The following is a 21,119-nucleotide window of genomic DNA, read 5'->3' as shown; positions in this document are numbered from 1 at the left end:
AGGGCCGACAGTCCACTGACAATCCATCTAACCCACCTTTGAATTTACAATGCTCTTCCTTCAGTGACCTCAATTCTAGATAGAATTAACTCCGCGATCAAATCATCCATGGTAGTCTTCACAGTGAACATGGGTCGTAAATATATGAAATGCGCAGACACTAAAGGGTGTCCGCACATTGTACACAAGTGGGGTTTTAGTTTGTATCTGGCAGCAGTAAAGTGATGAAAGGACAACTGTGTGGTCTGTTCTCGCAGGACAAGTCTTGGGCCAGATGGTGCTGCTGAATACAGCTTTTAATATGGGTGTTGTTGTGGTAGTGATGCCAATCCCAGGTGGAGCCCGTGGAGGGACGAGCTGAAGGAGTCGGGCTCACACAGGAGAGGACAGACAGACTCTGGGTGTCTGTGAGGGAGGATTCAGTGTCCGTCCAGACCAACTGAAAGGCAAACACAGAGTGGTCTGGAGAAGTTAGAGCACGTCTTTTCTGTTTCATCCCTCCATCTCCAGTTCTTCTTTTCAGTTCAGGAGGGTGAAGAGAAGAAGAGAGAGGATAAGAAAAGAGGAATAGGACATTATTTTTAGCACTTAAGTCTTTTTTTAATGTAGAACTTTGGATTTGTTTAAATAGAAAGTGTCTGGAACAAGGACTGCTTTTCAAGTGAGACTGAAAATAAACAGTGTTATCCAAAAAGAGGTTTGTGTGTGTTATCAGATGTTGTCCTCCTCTTTCACACACACCATCATCCTGTGGGTCACCGGGGCTCAGCGTTTTTGCAACCCACTGGCCCCATCGGGCCAAGTTTGAAACTTACTGGCCCAAAGTTTTTATTGTCTCCAAAAGTTGTAATTTATCAGACTTATAAGTTATGTTATTCTGTCAACATGTTTAATCATTTATTAAATACATCCTGGATATATAAAAAAAACTAAACAAAAATGTAATCACAGTTAAAATGATAAAAAAATAAAAAGGTTAACAAACAATTTACTTTAAAAACAAAAATATACTAACAGACTCAAACATGAGGTGCTCTGTCTCCCACTGACAGCCTGTTAATTAGACAGTAGTTGCAGACACGTCGCCATGGTAGTGACAGGTCAATCACAAGGCAATCCTGCCCTGTTTTTCACTAAATGGGCCCATAATTTACTAATTAAACATTAAGCTGTGTTGAAGAAGAATGTAGGTTTAAGTTCTGTCGGCATGGTTTCATTTTCAGACTATGGTTTCAGGAACCACAAGTAACCCTGTATTCTGGGATGCACGTAGTGTATATATGTGTGTGAGAGGAATGTAATGTCCATGTTTGATGCTGCTCTGACCCCCCTCCTCCTTTCAGGGTGGAGCCTGCTGGAGTCCGATGGTTGAGACCAGGTCTGAGGAAGTGTAAGTGTTTTTTTCATTTGATTCATGAAAACATTCTACCATCTTCAGACTGTGACATCACTTATTCAAAGTGCCAATCAATGAACAGATGATAGATCAATAACTGCAGCTGGATTGTGTCTCGTTCTCTCATCAGATTCCTGTGAACTCACAATCGACACAAACACAGTAAACAGATACATCAAAGTGTCTGACAACAACAGGAAGGCGACACTTGTGAAGGAGGTTCAGTCATATCCTGATCATCCAGACAGGTTTGATATCTGGCCTCAGCTGCTGTGTAGAGATGGTCTGACTGGTCGCTGTTACTGGGAGGTCGAGTGGAGACGAGGAGTTTCTATATCAGTGAGTTACAGAGGAATCAGAAGGAGAGGAGACAGTGAAGACTGTGAGTTTGGATGGAATGATCAGTCCTGGAGTCTGAACTGCTCTGTTGGTCGTTACTCTGTCTGGTACAATAACAGAGAAACATCCATCATCTCCTCCTCCTCCTCCTCCTCCTCCTCCTCCTCCTCCTCCTCCTCCTCCTCCTCTGGTAGAGTAGCAGTGTATGTGGACTGTCCTGCTGGCTCTCTGTCCTTCTACAGAGTCTCCTCTGACACACTGATCCACCTCCACACCTTCAACACCACATTCACTGAACCTCTTTATCCTGGATTTGCGCTCTGGTCAAGTTCTGGTTCCTCAGTGTCTCTGTGTTCTGTGCAGGAGGGAGAGTCTCCTCCTGGTAGAGAACAGATCAGTTGAGTCTGTACAGGATCACAGAAATCTTTCAGCTTCTTGTAATAAATCCATCAATGAACTTTGTACAAAGTGATTGAACAGATTCCTCATTTCCATGTAAACTTCTTCCACTTCCAGTCCTTTAAAGATGGAAGCTCTGATCATTAAATGGTGGAAATGCCGTTGACTTGGACCTTCTGTCATGTGTTGCTTTGAATTCTGGCTCTTGTTCCAATAAAAGCAGAATGTTACTGCGAGTGTGTTTGTTGTCTTTCTCAGCTCAGGACTACTGACACCATTCAGCTGGAAGATACAGTATATGGCCAAAAGTCTGTGGATGGCATAAAGAAATGCTTTTCCCAGTTTGGTGTGGAAGAACATGCCAGGCCTGTCCAGAGCCCCTTCTGAACCCCATCCAACTTGTTTCACTGTCAGCTGTCCATATACTTTTGGCCATATAGTTTATCATCCTGAGACAAAACTGCTGTCTGTCTGCGGTCTACAGAGTCCAGATCTCACAAGAGGAAACACATGACGTTTCTGAGTAGTGACAGGGAAACAAAGCTTTCTGAACATCTCAACTGTTTCCTTTCAGTCACAAATTTTCTTCCATTTCACCTCATCTCAACTTTGTTTCTCTAAATTTATAAACTTTTTTTCTCCTCCTCACAGTGGCTGCTACAGAGTCTCCTCTGACACACTGATCCACCTCCACACCTTCACCACCACATTCACTGAACCTCTTTATCCTGGCTTTGGGCTCTGGTGGTCTGGTTCCTCAGTGTCTCTGTGTTCTGGGTAGGAGGGAGAGTCTCTGTAACTATGTGTACAGTGGATAGTAAAAGTCTAAACACCCCTGTTAAAATGCCAGGTTCTTATTAAGTAAAATAATGAGACAAAGATAAATCATGTCAGAACTTTTTCCACCTTTAATGTGACCTATAATGTCAACAATTCAATTGAAAAACAAACTGAAATCTTCGAGGGGGAAAAATGAAAAATAAAAACCTTGCAATAACCTGGTTGCATAAGTGTGCACACCCTCAGACTAATACTTTGTTGAATCACCTTTTCATTTTATTAAAGCAGTCAGTCTTTTTGGGTAGGAGTCTATTAGCATGGCACATCTTGAAGTGGCAATATTTGCCCTCTCTTCTTTGCAAAAGTGTTCCAAATCTGTCAGATTGCGAGGACATCGCCTGTGCACAGCCCTCTTCAGATCACCCCACAGATGTTCAGTTGGATTCAGGTCTGGGCTCTGGCTTGGCCATTCCAAAACATCAGTCTTCTTCTGGTGAAGCTGTGCTTTTGTGGATTTGGATGTGTGCTTTGGGTCGTTGTCGTGCTGAACGGTGAACTTCATCTTCAGCTTTCTAACCGACGCCTCAAGTTTTTGTGCCAAAACTGCCTGGTATTTGGAACTGTTCATAATTCCCTCCACCCTGACTAAGGCCCCGGTTCCAGCTGAAGAAAAACAGCCCCAAAGCATGATGCTGCCACCACCATACTTCACTGTGGGTTTGCTGGTCCTTGGGTGATGTACAGTGTCGTTTTTGCAGCAAACATACCTTTTGGAATTATGGCCACAAAGTTCCACCTCGGTTTCATCAGACCATAACATATTTTCCCACATGCTTTTGGGGGACTTGATGTTTGTTTTTGCAAACTTCAGCCATGCTTGGATGTTTTTCTTTGTAAGAAAAGGCTTCCGTCTTTCCACCCTACCCCATAGCCCATTCATATGAAGAATACGGGAGATAGTTGTCACATGTACCACACAGCAAGTACTTGCTAGAAATTGCTGCAGTTCCTTTAATGTTGCTGTAGGCCTCTTGGAAGCCTCCCTGACCACTTTTCTTTCCGTCTTTTCATTAATTTTGGAGGGACGTCCAGTTCTTGGTAAAGTCACAGTTGTGCCATATTTTCTCCACTTGATGATGACTGTCTTCACTGTGTTCCATGGTATATCTAATACTTTGGAAATTCTTTTGTACCCGTCTCCTGACTTATGTCTTTCAACAATGAGATCTCTCTGATGCTTTGGAAGCTCTCTGCGGACCGTGACTTTTGCTCGGAGATGCATCTGAGAAAATATCAGGAAAATCCTACTAGAACAGCTGAGCTTTCTTTGTGATTAATCAGAGTCACTTTAAATGATGGCAGGTGTGTAATGACTTCTAGTTAACCTGAGTTTGAATGTGATTGGTTAATTCTGATAACAGCCACATCCCCAGTTATAAGAGGGTGTGCACACTTATGCAACCAGATTATTTGATGGTTTTTATTTTACATTTTTCCCCCTCAAAGATAATTCTATTGAATTGTTGACATTATAGGTCACATTAAAGGTGGAAAAAGTTCTGACATGATTTATCTTTGTCTCATTATTATTATTATCTTATATCATAAGAACCTGGCATTTTAACAGGTTCTTTGCTGTCCACACATGGAGTCAGATGACATGGTACACTACAGGGAGAGCTGTTCTTGTTTTTCTGATGTGAAGAGGGAACGTGATGCAGCACAGGCTGCAAAGCTCTGAACCCATTTGACCTTAGGGGGTCCACTGGTGGTCCAAAGGTGGACTGGACTACTTCCTTCTGATGCACCTGAAGGTACAGCAAAGACTACTGAGTCCTCAGGAAGTGCAGCGCGTCCTCAGCACAGCATGGACCCTTTTGTTTGTCCTTGGCCTCTAACCTTGACATTTTGAAAACCTGGTACTGAGAGATGTGGAGGTAAACAGGAGTTCCTACCAGGTGATGCAGCTGCTGGGGAAGCTGTGACCGACGTTTTACTACAACGTCCAACTGCAATCTGGATTTCAACAGAAAGTCGGTTAGTGTGACAACCTTGTGATTTGAGATCTACTGGCACTGCTGTTGTATTTAGTTATCACAGTCACTTCACATTTAACCTCATCAGGTCTATTTCTGAATCTGTCAGGACCAGGAGCAGACCAACTCTGGATGAGGTGCGTTTGATGTGTCCCCCTCCGTCAGCCTTCACGGGCTTCAGGTCTAAAATAGAAGTGACAGATAACAGGATCAGAAAACCAGCTGCACATGAAGTGAGTCACCGTCAAAACTCCTTCAAAGAGCGGAGCCTCAGTCCAGCAGGACCTGCTGCTGTCCTGCTGTATTTATATCCAACAGTCAGACCACGACCGCCGGGATCCTCTGAGTCTCGTGCACATTAGTCAGCATGTGGACACAGGCGGGGGGGTTCACAGATCTATATATGTATTAGATACTGTATATACAGGTCTGAAACACGAGACTGCATCTCTGACTCAAAACAACCAAACACGTCGTGAGCCTCAAACAGCTGAGCATGTGCACACGGGGACCAGCAGGTTCTCTGCACCACGACGCCTTTAGCGCCTCTTTTCCTGAACCTAACAAGTAGTTCTGGTGCCTGAACCCAAACCGGCCCATGTTAGGAAGGCGTCTCACAAAAGGACATGAAGGAGCAGCGTCTGAGCCTGACGACGGGCTGGTCCCTTCAGTCAGCTGAGGAGGAGGTCACAGAGGTCACAGAGGTCACAGAGGGCGATCTCACCATCATTATCCAGTCTCTCTCTTGTCTCTCTGTTTATAGATCTGGATCTGGTTACTGATCCGTTTCAGGTGAACTTTATGTCTGTAGGTCAGCGGGGTCGTTCTTACTGTACACGTGTATGTAGATATAAATGACGTTCTGCAGTGGGAGGAGTCTGAGACGGAGGTGAGAGACGGTCTTTAAAAAATATTTATTATTATCATGAATAAATAAAACCTGGGAGAAGAAGGAGGACGTCCCTCTGCAGTCACAGCTGACAGATACAGATCTTATAGAAATCCCTTAATAACAGCTCTGCCTCCTGGATCAGTGGCTCTCGGCTTCTCGGGACCTGAATGGGCCTAAATGACGACGTACGTTTGGTGCTTTATCTTATCTGTTGACACTTCATATAATAGGTGCGACTCGATGTGATCCAGGTCGACCTTCCACAAACACCCTCAGACTATTTCCCAGCATGCCTCGGTCCAGCTGGGTCACTCTCAGAAACATGACCCCCCCCCCCCCAGAAAAACCCTCTTGAGCTGAGCTATTCGAGTCCACTCAGTAAAAATAGCCTCCGCTCGCAGCGGCAGACGACTAAGTAAGGAGGCGTTCACTGACCCTGGTAAATATAGGGAAACATGTGCACCGCTAAATACAGACTATGTTGGAGGCTGGGAAAGTCCCTGAGACCTGAGGAGGACAGGGACAGAAATAAAACCTTCCCCACTCTGAGAGAATGAAATGATGACATACAGAGGTAACAGATCAAACTTTATTCACTCCTTCAAACGTTACAGCACAAAGTTCAAGTTTTAAAGTTTCACAAAGAGACAAACACGTCCTGAACATGATAAATCAACTCCTTCTAGTCCAGACTTTGTCCAGACCCCAATGACGAATCAGAAAAACATTTCAAAATAGAAAAGTATAAAAAGTCAAATACAAAAACGTTCCCAAAGATTGCACGTCTCCGTTTCCTCCACAAGAACCTGAAGTTTCTGAAACAGCAGCAGCTTCTTCCTCCGACAGCCCCCCTTACTGTGGTTCCTCTCTGTCGGACTCCTGGTCTTCCTCCGTCCCCCCTTACTGTGGTTCCTCTCTGTCGGACTCCTGGTCTTCCTCCGTCCCCCCTTACTGTGGTTCCTCTCTGTCGGACTCCTGGTCTTCCTCTTCGCCCCCCTGTCTGAAGTCCATGCGAGCGAGCAGTGCCTCGGCCTCCTGGGTGTCCAGGCTCAGGTGCTCCATGCTCTCGTAGCCCGGCTCGGGTCTCTGCAGCTGGGCCGCCCGGGCCGCCTGCTGGACCTCCTTCTGCAGCTGCTTGGCGGCGAGTAGGAACTCAGCGGCGCTGCAGGACTGCAGGCTCTGCGAGACCTTCTCCTGCAGCTGGTTGCTGAGCTGCAGCTGCTGCTTGTACTGGTCTGCCAGGCTCCTGAGCGTGGACACCTTCTGCTGCTCCACCTGGGAGATCTGCTCCAGGAGCTGGCCTTTACGTTCCTCCAGGATGGCGTACAGCAGGTCGAAGCTCTCGCCCAGCCGCCTCTTCTTCAGCTCTCCGTTCTCCTGGATCAGCTTACACGTGTCGTCCATCTGCGCCATGATGGTCTGGACGCAGCTGTTTCCCGTGGCGAGCAACTCCACGGCTGAGCGCAGCTCGTTCTTCTGGCTCTGGTAGACGGCGTGCAGCGGCGACACCTCACAGTCTTTGTGCTGTCCGAACACCTTGCACATGGAGCAGGTGGGCGTCTGGCAGGTGACGCAGTAGATGTTGATGTGTTCGTCCTCGTGCTCCTTACACTTCAGCTCTTTGGCGTCTTTGTCCTTCAGGGGGGGGTCCTCGGGGTCGCCCCCCCGGCTCTCCTGCTGCTGCTTGTAGATGTCAATGATGTTCTCCACCAGCAGGTTCCTCTGCAGCCCGTAGACCCCGTGCCGGTCCAGGACCACCTCGAAGCGGCAGGTGGGGCAGCGGAAGGTCCCCCCGGAGTAGTGGTAGGGGTTCTTGGACTCGTAGAGGTCATTGGCGCAGCCGCGGCACAGGTTGTGCTGGCAGGGCAGGATCACCACCGGCTTGGTGAACATCTCGAGGCAGATCGGGCAGCTGAGCTGCGCCTCCAGACTCTCCATGGCGCCGACAGGGCGCACCACCTGACCCGTCTGGATGTCCATCTTAGTATTCTGGTCCTTTGCTGTCTCTGTAGGTCCGTGTTCTCTGTAGGTCCTGGTCTCTTCCTCTGTGGTTTATTTCTGTCTGCCGGCTTCAGAAGGCTCTGAGCCTTTATACCCCCAGGGAGGAGACACCCGACCCCCCCGCCGGCTGTTTGTCAGCCTGGTCCGGAGAAAATAGCCTCGCCCCCCCCTCCTGCTGCTGCACATGCCGGACCAGGACCGTGAAGTCTGTTTACACGCCACATGTTTACACTTAACACTGTCCCGACGTGTTTCATCATCTTCATCACACGTTAAGGTATCGATCAATGATTTGATATCAACATGTACACATGATGAGAGCAGCCGGCAGCCAGAACAACAAACAACAAACAACAAAACAAAAACAAACACACGGTCCCACATGAGATTCATTATGATGATCTGTATTATTATTTATTATTACAGACCGCTGATTCAATCAGAGTTCATGACGTCGGTCACATGAAGCAGACAGGACGTTCCCCCTGAGAGTGTGTGTGTGTTGCACAACAGCAGCGGTGTGTCCAGTAAACAGTCAGTCATGTGTTGAACAAACAGCTGCAGCCTGTTGATGTTGATGTTCAGCTCGGTGTTGTTGTGACAGACAGACGGGAAACTGGAACGGGGTCAACTCGGGCTTGACATCTCCGACTTCTGAGCTAAATGAACGCACCATTGGTCCCAAAATCCTGGATCCTACATTTCCCATGATGCACCTGCATGGTGTCTTTAGGTCCGTGTGACTGGACTCCATGCTGGACTGAAAATAAGGCATGCTGGGTAGAAAGTTTGTCTGACTTTCATCGGCGCTGCAAAACGTCACCACGTCACATGGCGGCTGCAGTCGCCAAGTCAGTCAAGGTAGAACGTGTCCAACTTGCGGCGGTGTGTTTATCCTGCTGCAGTCAGCCTCAGTCATCTTGAACACACCTTTCCATTGGAGCTCCCAGCTACACAGCCACAGACTGATGACATCACTGTGACATCATCAGGGTCATTGTCATTGGTCGGAGGAGCCCTGTTGTTTCCACAACATCATCCCCACAGACCAAACCCCTTGGCTAAAACAGCCATTTTAATGCTGCCGTCTTCTGGCCCCCGATGCTGGTCTCTAAAGATCTGGTCTCGTGTTCACAGATGATGAGCTGCTGCCTGGATTTTTCTTCCAGGTCAGCCCTCGTTGTTTCTGCTGCATCCACTGGACTCTTTTTCAGTCGTTAAAAGCAGCAGAACATCTCTCCTTAAATCTGCCTTTTCACCAGTGGAGTTCTGAATGGGCCGTAAATACAGGACAGGAAGTTTCACTCTTCAGCCACCAGGTGTCCCACTTCACCTGTTCTTCGCCTGGAGCCTGGAGAATATTATGAATCCTTGGCTGGGAAATAGTCATTCTATGGGTCCTTGAGTTATTTCCAGGGGTCTTGCTGATGTTCCAGGAGTGCTTGAGTAACTAAGGGGTTCTTGCCTATTTAATGCATAATTATGTAAATGTCTAAAACATGACGAGACAAAAACTACCAGAACAAATGAAAATGCTTATTTTAGTAAATCACAGATCCTGAGACAGTGAAACGTCCATTCAGAGCTTTACTAACGTTAGGCACCAGATTTCCACCAGCCTGGTGAACACACAGGTCCTCTTTACCTCACCGCAGCTGACCAGCAGCGTTTCACTGATAGATCCTGATAACATGTTGTATCAGCTGCTCTGTCTCTGGCTTCCTGTCCTCACCGTGTCGCTCAAACTTCTGCAAACATTTTCACTATTAGTAAAAAGGTAAAGGCTAAGGAAGGCCCGGAAAGGCTCCAGGGGGCCTTGAGGAGGAAATGGGGTCCTTAAAGAGGGGCCAGGAGTCTCTGAGGTTAGAGTTATAGCGTTCCAGGAGTCTGCCTGGAGGTTCTGTAATCCTTGAAAAAGTTCCAAGCATCCTTAAACGTGTTTAGTTGTCCTTGAGTAAGTTCCAGGGGGCCTTGAGTCTCATGTTGAGAGTCTGAGCCGTCTCATGTCCATTTTCACCTGACCTGACAGCAGCTGTGGTGAAGCAGATCTGCTCTGGTGGACTTCTTGATGTGTTCCTGCAGGACCAGGATCAGGTAGTTCTGAGTTAGAACCTGATGATGTGACGACTGTTACAGGAAGTCGTCACATCATCTGTGGATCCACATGGCCAGCAGGCTGAGGGTTGGCTGATCCCAGGGAAGTCCTGCCTGGTCCCGCCTCCCACGCCGGATTAGAGCGGTCCAAAAACCCTGCTCCAATCCCCAAGCTGCCTGTAGGACCCCCTTCAGGTTCCCTGGCCGAACTGCCGCTGTGCGCTGGGCCCTGAGTCCTGAGTGTCTTCTGTTAACGGTGGCTTTGTTTGTGGGTTTGGCCTTGAGACACTGAAGTCCTGTGTGCTGCCAGTTGAAGTGTTTCCTGAGAGTCGGGACCACTTCCCATCTGAACCAAGTGATCTGTTCTCTGTCGGGTCTGCAGGGCCGGGGTTCCCTGTGTTTTCAGGATCTCGTTGGTTATAGTCCGGTCTTTGTTTCCTCTGTTTTTACCATCTGGTTCCCGCCTGCTCTGACCCTGCCGAGCGGGGACGTTTCTAATAAATCCTGTTACACCGTGCTGCACTGTGATTGGTCGATGAAAAGTCTTTTCCATGTGATCTTTCATGTTCCTGCCGATCAAAATGTTACAGACGGATGTGTTCTCTGCATGTTCTAACAAACGGGGGCGGAGAACTTTTCTAAAGACTCATAAAGTGAAACTAATCCTGACTTCAGAAACCCGATTGCTCTCTGATCCTGGTCTCTACAGGTCGACGGGGTCAGCGTGTGGACATACCACATCTATGTTAAAGCTGCAGGAGCGTTAGAGGGGCCCTCGCACGTGAAGCGCGTCGGGGCCCTGATGACGCTGCACGGAGGACTTAATCGCTGCCTGTGTCCCCTGCGGGGCGCTACAGAGCACCCGCTATCTATGAGTCAGACCCGGAACACATCGTGGACACCCATCACGTGATGGAGCTCACGTCCTGCTGGCAGCAGGTGGCGCTCTGACTGTGGGGGCGGGGCTCTTATCAAACAGGATTCTTCTCGGTACCAAAGGTGCGATTTAAAGTTTCTGCGTTTCTGGGCCGATGTTTTGACGTCCGGACTCTCAGGAGCCGTTTAGACCGGAGAAGCTGTGAAGGTCCCGTCTGTCGGACGCAGCGGCTCTGAGGACCGAGGAAAGGTTAGTGAACGTGAACGTCTTCCTCTTCACCCCGCCGCCACACCTTCTTCTTCTTCTTCTGCGGTGGACTTTCATTCCTCACGGCCGGAGGAGCGTGAAGAGAACCTCTCCATCCGCTTTCTGTCTGAGGCCCCTGAACGCATCGCTCAGAGGAAGCTGTTTGTTTCTGAACGCCACCTTTATTTTGAAAAACGCCCCCTGATCTCAGCCAATCAGACGCCAGGACTTCAGGTAACCGTGGAGACAGCCAGTCTGGTGCGGCACGTGAGGAATGTGCTGATGGTAAACACCAGCTCACGCCGGGGTCAAAGGTCAGATTATTCACAGAGACGTGTTTGGTTTGTTCTTCTTCTGTGGTGGCAAAGGGGCAACGGCCAATCAGCTGCCAGAGAGCTGCTGCTGGTCCCCAGGGGCTCCAGGGGGCCTGGAGAAGGGTTCATCTTCCTCAAGGAGAACTATTTATAAGTTCAGGAGGTTCAAAAAGGCCTGGAAAATATTCCAGGGGTTCTTGAAGATCCTCTAGGACCTTTCCAGGGGGTGCAAAGGATGATGGGAAATCACTACTAGTCCAACTCACAAACTTTCAGCTGTAAAGGTTAAAACAGCAGGAAACTGAATGGAGTTCTGCAGAGAAAGGAGTCTTCACCTCCTCAGAGTCTGAAACAGGAGAAGACATATAAAATTACAACCCAACAATTAATGACATACAGCAGTAAGATAGAAAAACAACACAGTTAGATACAAAACAGATAAATAACGACACAGGTGCCCCTTCTCAAACGCCAAAGAACGTAAAGTAGAGCTTAAAGTCGTGTTTTTCAGCACAGAGTTTGGTCTGAGCGTAACCAGACTAAGAGTTTCCAGGGTCCTTGAAGGCAGAAAGTTGTGATTAAAGCGTCTCGGCAGTGACACACGTGTTTGCACTTGTGCACTTGTGAGGACCCTCATGCACGTCCTACATTCTTCAGCCTGAGCAGAAAGCTTCAAACACACCTTCAAAGACCTGGTCCTCACAAGGATACCAATACACAGAGAGAAGAGGGGGGCCGGGGGGCCCTGCGGGGCCCCATGCTGCAGAGACAGAAGGATCACAGAGACTCAGTCTGTCAGTCACAACTCCTGCTTTCTACTTCAAACAAAGAGTTTAAAAAGCAGGCGTTTTTAAATGGAGTCTGGTTAGAAGGGCTGTGAGTGAACTGGACCCTGGTGTGAGCGGCCCTTGAGAAGTTACCAGAGCTCATTCAAATGGTTCCATGGTGCTTGAAGAGCTTCACCCTTGGGAACCTTGAGGACTGTCAGAGATTCTTGAAAACATCTAATGTCCTTGAGAAAGAACCAGGTGCCAGAGGTCCTTCCAGGGGTCCTTGAAATGGTACCCAGGGTCCTTGAACAGGGGCAAGGTGCCCTTAAGCAGGTTCAAATGTCTCTGTGAAGGTTATATGGCCCTTGAAGATGCCTTGAAATATTCCAGATATGTTTCAAAATGCTCCAGGGGTCCTTGAGTGAGTTGCTACGGTTACTTACAGTTTGGTACTTATTTTCACAGACAGCCAATCAGGGAGCAGGATTCTGCTGTTTCCTTCAGACTTTGTTTACTCTTCATTCTCAGGCCTGGAGCTGCTCTGGTTGTCACGGTAACGCCGCCCCGGGTCCAGAATGAGGCCCCTGTGTGTAATCCTGCAGATCCTCCACTCAGACCGCCCCCCTTTGTCCCTGTGACATCAGACACTCAGCACTTGTTCATTTGTCCTCAAACAACAAGCTGCAGACAGAAACCCATTCAGAATACGCTCGTTTTAAGCTGCTTTATTTCACCAGTGAATTAAAGCAGGACCGGTTCATAATATTAAACTGTTCATTCTTTATTACAATATTTTCTTTGAGCACAAAAGAGTGAAGAAGTTCTAGATCCTGAAACTTTGTCCAGATCAGGTTTGAGTGTTTTTAACAAGCTAATAAGACTGAAAATTAAACTAAAAGTCATGTTTCTTTACACAGAGTCTGGTGCAAACAGAAATAAATTCATGTATGGAAGAATGTTTTTAAAGGTCCTTGAAGAGGTTTCTGTGGTCCTGAAGCGGGTCCTGGGCGAGCTTCCAGGAGTTCCAAACTGGTTCCAAAACATCTTGAAAATGTTCCAGGAGACCTTGAAGACGTTTCTTTCTCAATCAGATCTGAGTATTTTGAACAACCTGCTGTAAGAGGAGTAAAATTAACTAAAATAGGTGTTTTTAAAACAGAGTTTGGTTAGTTTTCTTCTTTGTGTTTTAATGCAGCAGAACAGAAAATTAAACTTTTAGCGAATCACGTAAACATTGGTCTGAATTAAATTAAATTAAATTAAATTAAATTAATTGTTTCCTCTCAATCTCAGTCTGTCTGTCTGTCGGTCTGCAGGTGAGCCCACCTGTCCTCTGGTCCTGGTTTTGGGATCAGAGTGGCGCCTCTGTATGACTTCCCAGCTCTGTGATCTTCAGCTGTCACACCTGCAGCTGATGATCACACAGGTGTGTCTCCAGACAGGTAAACACTCTCATTCACCGAGAGCTTTGAAGCTGGACAGGCAGAGACACGGTCACAGGGACCAAACTCTGTGCAAAGATCAGTCAATTTTACTTCTCTCCTGCTGCAGAAACACAGTGAGTCGACCCTTTACAGTAAACAGAGCACTGTCCGTACACCTACACTGTCGTGGTTTGGAAGATGTTCCAGGATCCTTGAAAATGTTTCCAGGACCCTTGAAGATTGTCCAGAAGAGATTATTTTGCCAAACTAGACCTTTAATGATTTGCTCATTTACAATTAGAACTGAAATGAATGTTATTTCGTTTGGTGTGAATCATCAGTTTGTAGAAACTTTTAAAAGGTTCCAGCTTTTACACATTAAAGCTGCTGCGTTTCACACAAATGATCTTAGCTGTTAACGCTGCTCTCCGATTGGCTGTTCCCGCTCTGATTGTGCATGTGACTAATCATGTCACATGCACGTCGTTCCCAAAACATTCACTCTGAGATCTGGCTTACGTTTCTTTATTTTACACTCAAATGTACACGTTTACATTCACGCTAACATGTGATATATACACACACACATTTTATTTTATCATAAACATTGGAGCCACAAAACATGAAGAAAAGTTAAGTAAAAATGTTATTATTTCCTTGAAGAGGTTTCCAAAGGTCCTTGAAGACATTCAAGGAATCCTTGAAGACGTGCTACTGTTAAATCAAGTTTTCAACAACCGAAAAGTGAAAATTGGACCTAAAATTCCTCTTTTTTTGCACAGAGTTTGGTCTGAGTATCTCTTTCTTTTAAAATTTATTTATTTTATCTCACAGTTAAACTTCAGGCTGATTCAAACGGTTTCAAGGCTCCAGAATAAAGTTTCTGCTGAGACTTCAGTTGTTCTTCGTGTGTCGACTCGTTCTTGGAGTTTGATTTTTAAAGAGTAAAGTCAGCAGATGAAATATATTCACAGAATATAAAGTTTCACACACTTGTGTTCTTCTTCAGTGCGTCTGCAGCGCCGTGTTTTCTTCTTCTGTGGTGGCTCTGACTGTGAGGAGGACCAACACAAGGTAAACTGATCGTGAAAGTCTAAAAGTTAATGTGATCAATAATATCTCATTATGTCAGCGAGCAGTTTGAACACAGTTTAACAGGGAAACACATTTTATCATTTATTTATAAACGTTTAAATGTTTCGTCTGAAGAGCAACTTCAGATACATGACAACATGCAAATACTGAAGTACAAGTATGATACATTTGTACTTAAGTACTCTGACTTTTGACCTGTTTCTGTCTGGGACTGATATCCACGGTTCAGTTTCAGTTGGACTCCGAGCCAAACGTGGTCCTCTCAGTAGTTTTGGGGACATAAAGCTCGAGTCTTTGTCAGTCCGAAGACTCATTCATAAGTCCTGAAGTTTTTATCAGGATGTTCAGACCATCAGCTGGGGTCCTGCTGGTCCAAGCTGGGACCAGGTACAACAAGTACTAAGAAGTGTCTTCAGTGTGTCGGAGCATCAGCTGGGGTCCTCCTGGTCCAGCTGACGGTCCAAGCTGGGACCAGGTACAACAAGTTCTAAGAAGTGTTTCCAAGTCTGAAGAACGCTGTTGTCAGTTCCCACCCCCGAGCGCTTTGAGGAATGCGAGGGAGGCTGAAGTGGACTACCTGTTCACACCGGGACGCTGTTGTCCATCGTCACCCCCGAGTACTCTGTCTCGGAGGCCTGCGAGCCGTCGATGAGCCTGGCGAGCCCGGTCTTTGTGGAGTACTTGAAGATGAAGGCCTTCATGAGGTCGTAGCGGTAGTTCCTGTTGAGGAGGTTGTACAGAACCGGGTTGATGCAGCAGTGCAGTAGCGAGAAGCACTGGGTCAGGTGCAGCGCCACGTCCAGAAAGTTCTCCAGCCTGCAGCTGAAGGGCAGTACGCCGAGCAGCGACACCGTGTCCAGCAGGAGAACGGCGTGGAACGGCAGCCAGCAGGCCAGGAACACCACGATGTAGGCGAGGATGATCCACCGGCTGACGCGGCGCTCCTGGTCCGAGCCGGGAGGGATCGCCGCCGCTAGGAGAAGGTAGAAGACGGCGATGACTGGGAACGGGATGGCGAAGCCGAGCACGATGGAGCTCAGCTGGATGCCCACCATCCATTCCCGAGGGTTGCTGGACGGGTACACCGGACGACAGACTGCGGCGCCGTCATAGTGCGAAGACTTGACCACCTGCAGAAAGTAGGTGTCGGGGACGGAGGCCGCCAGCGCCAGCAGCCAAACCAGGACGCAGATCAGGCGCCGCACCACTTTCTTCCTTCGGCTGTCGGAGGTGTCGGCCAACAGCGTGACGGACAGGTAGCGGTCCACGCTCATGCAGGTGAGGAAGAAGATGCTGCTGAAGAGGTTGATGCTGAAGACCAGGTGGGTCAGTTTACAGACCGCCTCCCCAAACGGCCAGCGACCGCCCTGCAGCAGCGAGGTCACCCACACGGGCAGCGTGGCCACAGCGCACAGGTCAGCCACGGATAGGTTCAGGACGTACAGGTGCGTCTCGTAGCGCCTCTTGTCGCAGCGCAGGTTGACCCAGACCACCAGGGCGTTGGCGGCGAGGCCCACCAAGAAGATGAAGATGTACAGGACGGAGAGGACGTGGAGGAAGGCGGCGTGGCTGACTGCGCCCGAACACTGCAGCGTCTCCACATGGGACAGGTTGTAGTGGTCGGCGGCGGTCAGGTTTAGCTCCTCCCACAGCTCCATGAGCTCGTTAAGGTCTACGGCGCTCAGACTCATTGTGGCGTGGTCCACTTGACACCTGGAAAACATGAAGAGATGGATCAAGACATAATTAATGATGACCTCACCGATGGCGGCACATTATTACATCACTTCCTGTAGTTTAAAGTCGTGACGTCTTCACGTTTCTCTCTCAGCTTCAAATAAAATAATAAAAAATAATAAATCAATAAAATAAACGTGATGCCAGACGCCATTTAAAAATTAATTCAAATTAAAGATTCTGAAAAACGTGGAAGATCGTTGGTCAAACTTTTGACCTGATAAAATCTGTAACGCTCATTGATCGCTGACATTTTATTGACTCTTAAACGGCGTTCTTCTTCTTCTGGATAATATCTGCTTTGTGTTGCTGCAGGTGATAAAACGCTGAATGACCCATCGTTAACCTGACCTCACTCACTCACTCACTCACTCACTCACTCACTCACTCACTCACAGTAACACACACTCACTCACAGTAACACACACTCACTCACAGTAACACACACTCACTCACAGTAACACACACTCACTCACAGTAACACACACTCACTCACACACTAACACTCACTCACTCACACACTAACACTCACTCACTAACACACACTAACACTCACTCACTCACACTAACACTCACTCACTCACACTAACACTCACTCACTCACTCACTCACACTAACACTCACTCACTAACACTAACACTCACTCACACTAACACTCACTCACTAACACTCACACTAACACTCACTCACTCACACACTAACACTAACACTCACTCACTCACACTCACTCACTCACAGTAACACACACTCACTCACTCACAGTAACACACACTCACTCACACACTAACACTCACTCACTAACACACACTAACACTCACTCACTCACACTAACACTCACTCACTCACACTAACACTCACTCACTCACACTAACACTCACTCACTCACTCACACTAACACTCACTCACTCACTCACACTAACACTCACTCACTAACACTCACACTAACACTCACTCACTAACACTCACACTAACACTCACTCACTAACACTCACACTAACACTCACTCACTAACACTCACACTAACACTCACTCACTAACACTCACACTAACACTCACTCACTCACACACTAACACTCACTCACTCACTCTAACACTCACTCACTCACTCACTCACTCACTCACACTAACACTCACTCACTCACACTAACACACTAACACTCACTCACACAGTAACACTCACTCACTCACTCACACTAACACTCACTCACTCACACTCACTCACTCACACACTCACTCACTAACAGTAACACTCACTCACACACTCACTCACTAACAGTAACACTCACTCACACACTAACACTCACTCACTCACACTCACTCACTCACACACTCACTCACTAACAGTAACACTCACTCACACACTAACACTAACACTCACTCACTCACACTCACTCACACACTCACTCACACACTCACTCACTCACTCACTCACTCACACTAACACTCACTCACTCACTCACACTAACACTCACTCACTCACTCACACTAACACTCACTCACTCACTCACACTAACACTCACTCACTCACTCACACTAACACTCACTCACTCACTCACACTAACACTCACTCACTCACTCACACTCACAGTAACACTCACAGTAACACTCACAGTAACACTCACACTAACACTCACTCACTCACTCACACTAACACTCACTCACTCACTCACACTAACACTCACACTAACACTCACACTAACACTCACTCACACAGTAACACTCACACTAACACTCACTCACACTAACACTAACACTCACTCACACTAACACTCACACTAACACTCACACTAACACTCACTCACTCACTCACTCACACTAACACTCACTCACTCACTCACACTAACACTCACTCACTCACACTAACACTCACTCACTCACACTAACACTCACTCACTCACACTAACACTCACACTAACACTCACTCACTCACTCACACTAACACTCACTCACTCACACTAACACTCACTCACTCACACTAACACTCACTCACTCACACTAACACTCACTCACTCACACTAACACTCACTCACTCACACTAACACTCACTCACTCACACTAACACTCACTCACTCACACACTAACACTCACTCACTCACACACTAACACTCACTCACTCACACACTAACACTCACTCACTCACACACTAACACTCACTCACTCACTCACACTAACACTCACTCACACTCTCACACTAACACTCACTCACACTAACACTCACTCACACTAACACTCACTCACACTAACACTCACACTAACACTCACACACTAACACTCACTCACTCACTCACACTAACACTCACTCACTCACTCACACTAACACTCACTCACTCACACTAACACTCACTCACTCACACTAACACTCACTCACTCACACTAACACTCACTCACTCACACTAACACTCACTCACTCACACTAACACTCACTCACTCACACTAACACTCACTCACACTAACACTCACACTAACACTCACACACTAACACTCACTCACTCACTCACACTAACACTCACTCACTCACTCACACTAACACTCACTCACTCACACTAACACTCACTCACTCACACTAACACTCACTCACTCACACTAACACTCACTCACACTAACACTCACTCACACTAACACTCACTCACACTAACACTCACTCACTCACACTAACACTCACTCACTCACTCACACTAACACTCACTCACTCACTCACACTAACACTCACTCACTCACACACTAACACTCACTCACTCACACACTAACACTCACTCACACTAACACTCACTCACACTAACACTCACTCACACTAACACTCACTCACTCACACTAACACTCACTCACTCACTCACACTAACACTCACTCACTCACACACTAACACTCACTCACTCACACACTAACACTCACTCACACTAACACTCACTCACTCACTCACACTAACACTCACTCACTCACTCACACTAACACTCACTCACTCACTCACACTAACACTCACTCACTCACTCACACTAACACTCACTCACACTAACACTCACTCACTCACTCACACTAACACTCACTCACTCACTCACACTAACACTCACTCACTCACACTAACACTCACTCACTCACACTACACTCACACTAACACTCACTCACTCACTCACACTAACACTCACTCACTCACACTAACACTCACTCACTCACACTAACACTCACTCACTCACACTAACACTCACTCACTCACTCACACTAACACTCACTCACTCACACACTAACACTCACTCACTCACACACTAACACTCACTCACTCACACACTAACACTCACTCACTCACACTAACACTCACTCACTCACACTAACACTCACTCACTCACACACTAACACTCACTCACTCACACACTAACACTCACTCACACACTAACACTCACTCACACACTAACACTCACTCACTCACTCACACTAACACTCACTCACACTAACACTCACTCACACTAACACTCACTCACTCACACTAACACTCACTAACACTCACACTAACACTCACTAACACTCACTCACTCACTCACACTAACACTCACTAACACTCACTAACACTCACTCACTCTCACACTAACACTCACTCACACTAACACTCACTCACTCTCACACTAACACTCACTCACACTAACACTCACTCACACTAACACTCACTCACACTAACACTCACTCACTCACACTAACACTCACTCACTCACACTAACACTCACTCACTCACACTAACACTCACTCACTCACACTAACACTCACTCACTCACACTAACACTCACTCACTCACACTAACACTCACTCACTCACACTAACACTCACTCACTCACACTAACACTCACTCACTCACACTAACACTCACTCACTCACACTAACACTCACTCACTCACACTAACACTCACTCACTCACACTAACACTCACTCACTCACACTAACACTCACTCACTCACACTCACTCACACTCACTCACACTCACTCACACTCACTCACACTAACACTCACTCACACACTAACACTCACTCACACAGTAACACTCACACTAACACTCACACTAACACTCACTCACTCACTCACACTAACACTCACTCACTCACTCACACAGTAACACTCACTCACTCACTCACACTAACACTCACTCACTCACACAGTAACACTCACACTAACACTCACTCACACTAACACTCACACTAACACTCACACACTAACACTCACTCACTCACACTAACACTCACTCACTCACACTAACACTCACTCACTCACACTAACACTCACTCACTCACACTAACACTCACTCACTCACACTAACACTCACTCACTCACTCACACTAACACTCACTCACTCACACTAACACTCACTCACTCACTCACACTAACACTCACTCACTCACACTAACACTCACTCACACTAACACTCACTCACACTAACACTCACTCACTCACACTAACACTCACTCACTCACTCACACTAACACTCACTCACTCACACTAACACTCACTCACTCACTCACACTAACACTCACTCACTCACACTAACACTCACTCACTCACACTACACTCACTCACTCACACTAACACTCACTCACTCACACTAACACTCACTCACTCACACTAACACTCACTCACTCACACTAACACTCACTCACTCACACTAACACTCACTCACTCACACTAACACTCACTCACTCACTCACACACTAACACTCACTCACTCACTCACACACTAACACTCC

General features: G+C 47.1%; 3 protein-coding genes across 4 annotated transcripts in view; 1 reads left to right on the top strand and 2 right to left on the bottom strand.

The window, feature by feature from the left end:
• Positions 1-1,690: 1,690 nt before the first annotated feature.
• Positions 1,691-7,917, bottom strand: LOC119909919 (E3 ubiquitin-protein ligase TRIM63-like). 2 transcript variants are annotated; one of them, XM_038728309.1, is made up of 3 exons: positions 6,816-7,917; positions 6,274-6,278; positions 1,691-1,922 (listed from the first exon to the last, which is right to left on the bottom strand). In XM_038728309.1, the coding sequence occupies exons 1-3, from the start codon at positions 7,820-7,822 to the stop codon at positions 1,831-1,833; spliced, it is 1,104 nt and encodes a 367-aa protein (XP_038584237.1). In that variant the 5' UTR covers positions 7,823-7,917; the 3' UTR covers positions 1,691-1,830. The 2 variants fall into 2 exon arrangements, with proteins under 2 accessions (XP_038584237.1, XP_038584155.1); XM_038728227.1 differs by lacking the exons at positions 1,691-1,922; positions 6,274-6,278 and adding an exon at positions 6,418-6,702 and having other exon boundaries at positions 6,751-7,916.
• Positions 7,918-14,077: 6,160 nt separating this feature from the next.
• Positions 14,078-16,783, bottom strand: ackr3b (atypical chemokine receptor 3b). Its single transcript, XM_038727460.1, has one exon. The coding sequence runs from the start codon at positions 16,385-16,387 to the stop codon at positions 15,245-15,247; it is 1,143 nt and encodes a 380-aa protein (XP_038583388.1). The 5' UTR covers positions 16,388-16,783; the 3' UTR covers positions 14,078-15,244.
• LOC119915550 (dynein regulatory complex protein 11-like) overlaps positions 16,277-21,119 on the top strand; it is a gene marked incomplete in the record, with an annotated part of 20,746 nt that continues 15,903 nt past the window's right edge. The window contains 1 exon segment of the mRNA XM_038735114.1: positions 16,277-16,376.

Source organism: Micropterus salmoides, unplaced genomic scaffold (assembly GCF_014851395.1).
Source record: "Micropterus salmoides isolate LMB-PRFRI ecotype aquatic unplaced genomic scaffold, ASM1485139v1 Ms_hic_scaffold_1, whole genome shotgun sequence".
Lineage (NCBI taxonomy): Eukaryota > Metazoa > Chordata > Actinopteri > Centrarchiformes > Centrarchidae > Micropterus > Micropterus salmoides.
The sequence above is the reverse complement of the archived record's forward strand: the minus strand, read 5'-3'. Positions and strand labels throughout refer to the sequence as shown.